At 35.3% G+C, this 9,241-nt stretch overlaps 1 protein-coding gene across 1 annotated transcript; it reads left to right on the forward strand.

Annotated features, from left to right (window-relative positions):
* Positions 1-199: 199 nt before the first annotated feature.
* LOC132626958 (uncharacterized) lies at positions 200-6,509 on the forward strand. Its single transcript, XM_060341998.1, has 2 exons — positions 200-360; positions 6,024-6,509. Exons 1-2 carry the CDS (start codon positions 297-299, stop codon positions 6,236-6,238), a joined length of 279 nt encoding a protein of 92 aa, XP_060197981.1. The 5' UTR covers positions 200-296; the 3' UTR covers positions 6,239-6,509.
* Positions 6,510-9,241: the final 2,732 nt, after the last annotated feature.

Here is a 9,241-nt window from a genome sequence, read left to right on the forward strand (position 1 = left end):
CTTGAACAAAATTATCTTTTGCTAAAATATGGAAACTCAAAATTTTTTACAAGTAAAACCCCAAATAGTGTGGTGGAATTTTTCTATAGTTATTATGAAACATTATTAATTTATTTATCTATATATTTAATTAAGAGATAATAAGAACCCAAAAAGGAGCCAAACTGCCTAAAAAATAAAGGGGAAGATAAAATTGAATAGAATTGTTTTCCACTATAATACTATAAAGTTGAATGTGCAAAATTTGACCCCCTCTAGAAAGAAACCCCATAGAAACAGAGACAGACATAGCGACGATGGCATTGAGGTCGTGTGCATCCAAGATTGTCACCTCCTCCCAATCCCTCTTAAACAACTCCGGTCAGTTCCCACATTAGCGTTTGTTTCATTTCTATTCTTAATTTGTGTTTTATTTTTTTTAACCAAATAAGGATATGTTCTTTCGTCTTTGTTTAATCTATTGGATGGATCTTTATCTTTCTTGGTTGTGATTTCTGAACTTTCCGCAGATCTGCTTGGTTGAATTGTAAAAAGAAAAGTTTTACGTGTACCACATATCATTTCTGTCAACATATGTTTGCATACTAGAGATAAAAAGAAAACCATTTGGGCTAATCATCAGGTGTAGATAAAATTGTTACGCTTATTAGGTACCAAAATATTGCAGGTTCATCACTCACAAGCTACCTTTCTGGATTTTTTTTCAGTTTTGTATTAGTTAATTCTGCTTTTCTATATTTAGGTTCTTCTCTCATGAGAAAGAAAATAATATGTTTTGATCAATATGTATATATTTACTCAGTTACTCCAGCTTACTAAAGTATGTATATTACGTTAAGGAGCTGTAATGAAATCTAGTCTAGTGTTATGTTACGTTGGTGCGAAGCTTCATTTATGATAATGGAAGTGCTATCTTAAAATGTACTCAACGGCTATGTATATGGCCTTCTCTTGTAAGTCACACATGCTTCATCAAAATCTTTGAGTTGCAATGCGCAATTTAGTTACTGCATGCCTGAACGGTTGAACGATCACAAATTTATGATGGCTATCATTTGTTCTACATATGCTGGTACTATGATAATGGCATATTTCCTCCAATTAGGTCCTATATTATTGTCCCTTAACAAAGTAATGTTTTAGCTTTGCCCCAGCATTTCCTCCCGTCAGTTCTCTTCCCATCTTCCTCCTCTCCACTGCCAGATGAGATCACCTTTTTTCCTCCCAATATTGGTAGAATTTCATGTAAACAAATCCAACACGAAGTCAAACCAAAGGTAGCAGCTTCCTCCACGAAGGGGGTAGAACAAGGATTTTGAAATGTTCAGTGAACTTAGCTGCTGAATTTCCTTGACGGACAGGTTTGTAAGGAAAAATGAAAGTTAAGGATAGTGTACCTGTTCAATGGAAATCCCAGGAGAAATTCCTACCTTTTATAGAGCTAAAAGTATTACCTCTAATATCAAATCCATCAAGTGAATGCAAAAATTCAAGCTTATCTGGGATTCTTAGTTCAAGTTGAGGCTCATTCCCATTGATTCAGATTTAACTATTTAGACTTGTTGGTGGAAGTCGGATTAATCTACATTTCTTCGGCAATGAAATGGATCCTTTTTTTTTGTCATGGAGAAACCCCCCTGGGCGAGTGCCTCACGGTTCAAAACTCGAAGGATAATGGCCCTATCACTTTACCCTTCTCCATTTTAATTAATATCAAGCTTTTATGCGCGACATGATTTGAAATCATGGCGTTAGCCTAATTCACACAGCACATATTGTGCTCTTACCGCTAGACCAAAGCCTTTGGGGTTTTTATTCCTTTATTTTTAATGTTTCCTTGAAGTTCCATGGCGTGCGGGTTTGTAAGGAAAAATGAAAATTGAAGATAGTCTACGCATTCAATGGACATCCCAGGAGAAACTCCCACCTTTAACAGAGCTAAAAGCATTATCTTTTATAACAAATCCATCTAGTGAGTGCAAATTCAAGCTTATCTGGTGTTCTTAGTTCAAGCTGAGGCTCCTTCACTTTGATTGAGATTTAACGATGGAGACGTGTTGGTGGAAGTAAGATTAATCTACCCTTATCCAGCAAACTAATGATGCCTTTTTTATAATCTCCGAGGGTGGGTATCGCATGGATCAAAAGTTGATGGACAATGTCCTGTCCCTTTACCCTTCTTCACTTAAGTACAACAACAACAAACCCAGTGTAATCTCACACGTGGGGTCCGGGGAGGGTAGTGTGTACGCAGACCTTATCCTTACCTTGGGAGGTAGAGAGGCTGTTTCCGATAGACCCTCGGCTCAAGGAAAAACATTTCAAAGTAGTTCGAAACAAAAATCTAAAGAAAGCATGACAAAGCATTCTTAAAAAGGAACAATAACTACAACCCCTTCACTTAAATACCAAACTTTTATTCGCGGCGGAGCTTGAACCCATGGCGTGCGCCTAACCGACACAACACACGTTGCCCTCTCGCCACTAGACCAAAGCCCTTTGGGCTTTTTTTTCCCTCTATTTTTAATTTCATCTTATAAGTAGTTTTTTCTTGTTCTTTTTAGTCCAAAGTAGATAAAATTTGTTTTTTCCCCTAGAGAGAAACAAACTCAGTTATAGAGCTTGGGTGGATATACTAGTGGTGGACAATGGATTATACCGTGAGCAACTGGATCTATAAAGGTGATACTACTCTGTGAAATTCCAACACATATCTACTACTCTCTCTGGATCAAAAAGAGTGTTCACTTAGCCATTTGCACACCCCTTAAGAAAATACTAACTCCTAGACAAAAATAGGTGATTTGACTAAAATGCCCCTAATTAAATTGGTATTGGGATTTGGTCACTTAACACTTAATAAGGGTAAATCTGGAAAAATAAAACTAATTCTTTCTTGATTTGGTAAGTGAACACTCTTTTGGAACAAAAAATTAAAGCTAAGTGGACACTCTTGATCCGGAGGGAGTTATCTGTTTAGTCTATTAAACGGTGAAAAAAAACTATAAGGTCAGTCTTTTTTATTTTTTGGGCTTGATCTGTAAACTTTCCCAATCAAAGTGCATCCATTATCCAACACGGAAGTAAGGGAAGGGATTCTTTTTTGGTAGTGGAGAGGAGAGAGGGGAAGAGAGAAAACTGTTGACCTGGTTTGAAGTGTTCTTTGAGAGAACATAGTTAAAATGCTTGGATTAGCTAAAAATCTGAACCACCAATTTGTTGAGGGAACACATGTAATGACTTTGAGAGAGTCAATCGGAGGAAATGGAGAGATTAGTTACTGGAGAGGAGCTGAAACTGAATATATCATCTTTGGTTGAAGTTTGGTAGTTGTTGTAACCGTACAAATCTTGAAATCTGTGCCCTTGTATTTCACACTTCCTCTTTCTCTTCCAAGTGTCTTGGTCAACATGGTACAATAAGATCCATCGCAGAAGTGGAGCCGGGGCATTGGAAATTAAATGGGAAAAGGGTCAAAATTTACCCTCCAACTATCGCCTATAGTTTAGATTTACCCTTCGTTAGAGTTTTGGTTCATATTTACCCCTTGTTAAAGATGCCCTTATGACTAACAGATTGCTGACTAGGAGCCCTTATCTATCCACATAGACATCATGTGTGTATATATAATTTTTCTTTTATTTAAACTATACCAATTGACTTTTGCCATGTAATTTTCTTTTTCTATGAAAAATATGCAATGCCTAATCTTCTTCTCCATCAAACCACCACTTCCTCTTCTTCTTCTCCGCCACTGTCATTGCCGTCCACCACCCTCCACTGTCGTCCACCGCCGCCGGTTAATTTACTAAAATATAACCCATTACTTCCCAACTTTTTTACACAAACCCATTACTTCTCCATCTAGCTCCCACCCAACTCTTCATTCCTGTTTCAACATTGCACTAACATTTAGATAACCATCATAACTGTTTCAATCTACCAAGTACATTTCAAGCTCCAGTACTATTGTCAAGCAAGTTGTTCACATAATAGGAATGGAGAGAATTAGCCTTCCTCTAATCAAATCCATTAGAAAGGCTGCCTACAACATATTGGACCGACAGATAACACTTGCACGAGAAGATACGAACTGACCTGATGTATAGTCAAGTTATAGCAGGAGTCTAGATGGAGAAGTAATGGGTTTGGGTAAAAAAGTTGGGAAGTAATGGGTTATTTCTTTAGTAAATTAACCTGCGGCGGTGGACGACGGTGGAAGGCGGTGGAGGGTGATGACAGTGGTTGAGAAGAAGGGGAAGTGGTGGTTTGATGGGGAAGAATATTAGGTATTGTATTGTTTTTATATAAAAAGAAAATTACATGGCAAAATTCAATTGGTATGGTTTAAAATAAAAGAAGAATTATATATACACATCGCGTCTATGTGAATAGATAAGGGCTCCTAGTCAGCAATCCGTTAGTCATAAGGGCATTTTTAACAAATTTCTTACAGGAGGAATAAATATGAACCAAAAGTCTAACGAAGGGTATATCTAAACTATAGACGATAGTTGGAGGGTAATCTTGACCCTTTTCCCAAAATTAAATGGGGCTTAACTGAATCTGAATGAGAAAGAGATTATATGGGTCATTCTTACCAATCAAAAATTGAAGATACAAATACTCTACCGGTATCCTCTTGAGGGATTCATAGAACTTTGTTACGACTTACGAGTCCCTTTAAGCATATAAATTCCTTGTTTACAACACTATTAAAAGACATGATGGAGTTCAAATGTGTGATTTTGAAGAAGGTGTCGTGAGATAGAGCATTTTCTTTTAGAAAAACTGATCCCGAGGAAAAGCATTAAAAGGTTGAGCCGAGAAGATGACATTGGTGAGTGAGTCTTTTTTCAAAGAAAAGCTGAAAAAACATTAGAAACTTTTCAAAAAGCCCCATGAGATTGAGTTTTCAAATTTAAATTCAAAATCACAGTCGCTGAGCACTTGTGCGTTTTCAGAAAGTGAAATCTAACAGACCATCATTCTTCCATTAGAAGAAAAGCTAAAAACACCAAGTCTTTCACCATACAAATATAATTTCGAACAACTCCATTTGTTGGAATTGTTCAGATTTTTCACCATTGGGGAAAAAAATTCTTCTAATACCCTGCACTCACTTATGAGTTTATTGAAGGAGGTTTAAGATGTATTCCTTTAATATGAACCAAAATATGGAATAATCAGTTCAAGTGCTTCCATTTCCTGTTGAAGCATCTGAGGTAAAGCAGCATCTTGTTTTCTCTGTATTTGTCTTATATTTGAGAACTTGTCAAGTGATATTCTTTTTGGTAGGTGTTAGGATTTATAATATCCTAGTGACCTTAAAAATTATAGTTACCATGACAGGCAAAACCTCATTCACAAACTAATGGCCTAGCTCGTCATTTTGGATGCATGAAAGCGATGCGGTTTCTCCAACTATAAGAATAAGACTGCTATTAAAACCTTGCTCATGAAAATGTAGAGATGAGATGCAGAGAGGGACATATCTTTATGTCACTATGAATGTATGATAACTGTGTGTTTTCATGTATGTTTGCTTAAATTGTACCTTCAATGGAAACGGAAGATGATATTGATGTTTTAGATGAGTCGGATTATCGACTCAGGTAGGTTCACAAACCTTTATGAGAAATAAGAAAAAAAAAAAAAAAAGAATCATCCCAGTAGTATGCAAAGCCTCCCAAGCGTAGCACTGCTTCTATTAGACCAGCAGCAAGGTCTTTCAAGCTTTGACTATCTTTCAATCTGTACAGTGGTGAATACACTTTTGTTTGCCTCTGATCTCTCTTAAACCAAAATGGCTGCATTCCATGCGTTGTGTGAACTTTCAATATTGTCATTGGGCCTATGTTAGTAGTTTCTTTTGCTTTGGTCCTTTGAAACTTCCCTTTGTTCAGCTTTGAAGTTTGATTAAGTCTGACTGTCTATAAGCAACCCTTCGTTCAAGTTCCAAAAGATTTCATGCTTTTACACATCTCACCTTGCTGAAGATCAAAACCTTTTTGTTTCGACAGTGAACAGAGGAATCCATTCAACAAGTGTGACAAGAATGGGAGGACATGGACATGATGAGCCATTCTATCTTCATGCTAAGCACATGTACAACTTAGACAGGATGTCCAATCAGAAGCTAAAGATGACCCTTGGTGTTTGGTCTGCAGTCGCCATTGGTGTTATAGTCCCAGTTTATGCTGTCGTCTTCCAGCAAAAGAAAACTGCTTCCGGCTAGATCAGCTTCTTATTTCGGTTTCCCCCACAATAATTCAGTTCTGCGTTTGTCCTTGTGAAGACCAAAACCTATTTTTTTAAAGCTTTTAATAGCTTTCAGTTTTAGCTTAGCTATACAATGCGTTTGCATTTTCTTTTTTCAACAGTAACAAAGGCGTTTGCGCCTGATTCTTAAATAATATTTTCTGAATACACTCAAAACACCAACTCAATTGGTGTGTTTTGTATCCCATGTACTAAATTTTATGCAGTTTGATATCTTTCTTTCTGAATGGTTTGATCTCATCTATTGATTTTGTGTTTTAGTTTAATCATTCAAAGTACACACCTAAAGCAATACCATTTGTCGTCAACCACATGTAGACAGTGTGCTAATTTCAGATATGATTTCTGTTAACAGGCAGGTGCAAATGTAATTTAGAGCCTGTTTGGCTTAGCTTATAAGAGTGTTTGGTTGGTCAGCTTACAAGCCATTTTGTGCTTAAAATAAGCTCAAAAAAATAAGTTGGCCCGTTTGGCTTAGCTTAAAAAAGCAGCTTATAAGCTATTTTAAAAATAGATTGGGGTAGCTCAACTTATTTTTTTGCCACTTATAAGTTGTTTTCAGGTTATAAATTACTTTTTTTAAGCCCATTTAAACAGGCTCTTATTGTGAAAATTATTGCTCCATGGTTTTCTACTAGCTACAGAGACCTTTCACCAAAGTCGAGCAAATAATGATTTTTCTATCCTTCCAGGCTTTGGGATAAAGATAGTTTTAATTTTAAAGAAAGAAAAAAAAAAGAGAAAAGAAATCATTGGCTCAAAACGCACGGACATTTTGACATTAAGTTTCTTTGTTTCCATTCCAAAAGCCAATCCACCTTCAAAAGAACATACAGAGTTTCAATGACAGGTGTTTATAAGAAAAATAATGAGTACTCCCGACGGATAAAAAAAAAGTCCATTTAGCCTTTTTTTTTTGGATTAAAAAAAAGAGTTCACCTAGCAAATCAAGAAGAAATTAACTTTGTTTTTTCATATTTGTCCTTATTAAGTGTTATATGATAAAATTTCAATGTCTATTTAATTAGGGGTAGTTTAGTCAAATTACCTATTTTTGTTTAGGAGTTAGTATTTTCTTAAGGGGTGTGCAAATAATTAAGTGAACTCTTTTTTTTTTATCCGGAGGGAGTATGAGTGTATAACGACATAACCTGGAAATATTGTCTAGGATGATTACATGTTTTCAGTAAATGAAATCAATACAAGTAGTACTATTCAATAAAAAGTTTCATTGATACTCTCTCAGGATAAAAAAGAGTGTCCACTTAGCTTTTTTTTTCTTGGGTCAAAAAGAGTGTCCACTTATCAAATCAAGAAAGAATTAGCCTAATTTTTCCAAATTTGCCTCTATTAAGTGTTATGTGATCAAATCCCAATACCTATTTAATTAGAGACAATTTAGTCAAATTACTCATTTTTATCTAGGAGTTAATATTTGCTTAAGAGGTGTGTAAATGGCTAAGTGGACACTCTATTTGATTCGGAAGGAGTAGCAAAAGGAATGATAGGTTTTCAGGATAGGAGGATAAAAAATATACAATTTTGGATAAATTCGGATATTGTGCGCTAGCTCTTTGGAGTAAAGTTTGCGCATGAAAACTATATAATAAGTACTAGATATCACGAAACTTTAAAATCTTAAAGTAATATTTGATTAAAAAATACTTTTTATTTTTTTGAACAACAATAATGTTATTTATCATATAAATGAGACAGAACAATTGGGGGATTCTACATGGAATATCTATTAACTCTATTATGCACTTTAGCTTAACAGTGAAATATACAATTTTTTAGTAAATAGTCATAATAAGAAATGACATACCTAAACTTAACTAGAAACATCACCTGACATTACCTATCTAAGTAGTTAAAACTCCTGTCACATGTCAAGCAAGTTTAGCCCCATTTCTCGTGACAAACTGTTAGGGATTATATTAAGTGAAGAAATGACCTTAAAATATAATACATTTGCATCATAGCATTGTTTCCATGGGTTGGTCCGATGGAGTGGAAGGAGAATCACGAGGTTTTGGGTTCAAAATCTAACGGAGTTTGAAGTTACTCTCTATTTGTGCAAATAGAAGGATAGTAAATATTCGATGAAATAATTGAGGTGCGTACAAGCTGACTCGAGAAACATCATTATAAAAAACAAACATACGCATAAAAATTGAAATATAGTTTCCTCAGTCAAACTTGGATATCTACAATGGATTTAGACTTGCCTAATTTTCTTATGAATACTAGAAAATTGCTCCCAAATCTTTTTGTGCTGTATGTATTATCATAAAAAAGTTGATTTCTTGACAGAAATTAGTAAGTACGTGGAAATGGGTGATCATTTAGGATGTCCTTATATTGCATTCCTCCCTTTGACGAGACTTCATTTACTTCTCAGTCCATTTTTTTTTTTGAAATTTACTTTGTCTTTTTTCTTAAAAAAAGCTTCATTTCACTTAAACAAAGTATTTGACACTGTTAGTTTCCTAAGAAGAGTAGATGAAATGTTGTCATGTGTAATAAGTAAAAAACGATGAGAGTCCGGAGCCTAAAGGGCATAAAAATACACAAAATAAACCAAAATGGGGGCTTCCTTTCATTATATACCAAAAGGGGTATAACATGGAGGGGCCAACGTTATACCCCAAAGTTTTTTCCCAATGTCAGACCAAAAAAAAAAAAAAATATTTAAGAGTATAACGTGGACCGATCCACGTTATACAAATAATTTTGTATAACGTGGACCAGTCAACGTTTTACAATATATATATGTTGTAAAACGTGGACTAATCCACGTTCAGTCCACGTTATACAACATATATATATTGTAAAACGTGGGGCTGTCCACGACTCATACAACAGATACCCAAAATTTTTGCCCTAATTTTTCTCATCTTTCTCCTCCGCTTCTTCCTCCATTCTTTTCAACTTATAGAATTTCTTATCCTTCTCCTTC

Source organism: Lycium barbarum, chromosome 2, assembly GCF_019175385.1.
Source record: "Lycium barbarum isolate Lr01 chromosome 2, ASM1917538v2, whole genome shotgun sequence".
Lineage (NCBI taxonomy): Eukaryota > Viridiplantae > Streptophyta > Magnoliopsida > Solanales > Solanaceae > Lycium > Lycium barbarum.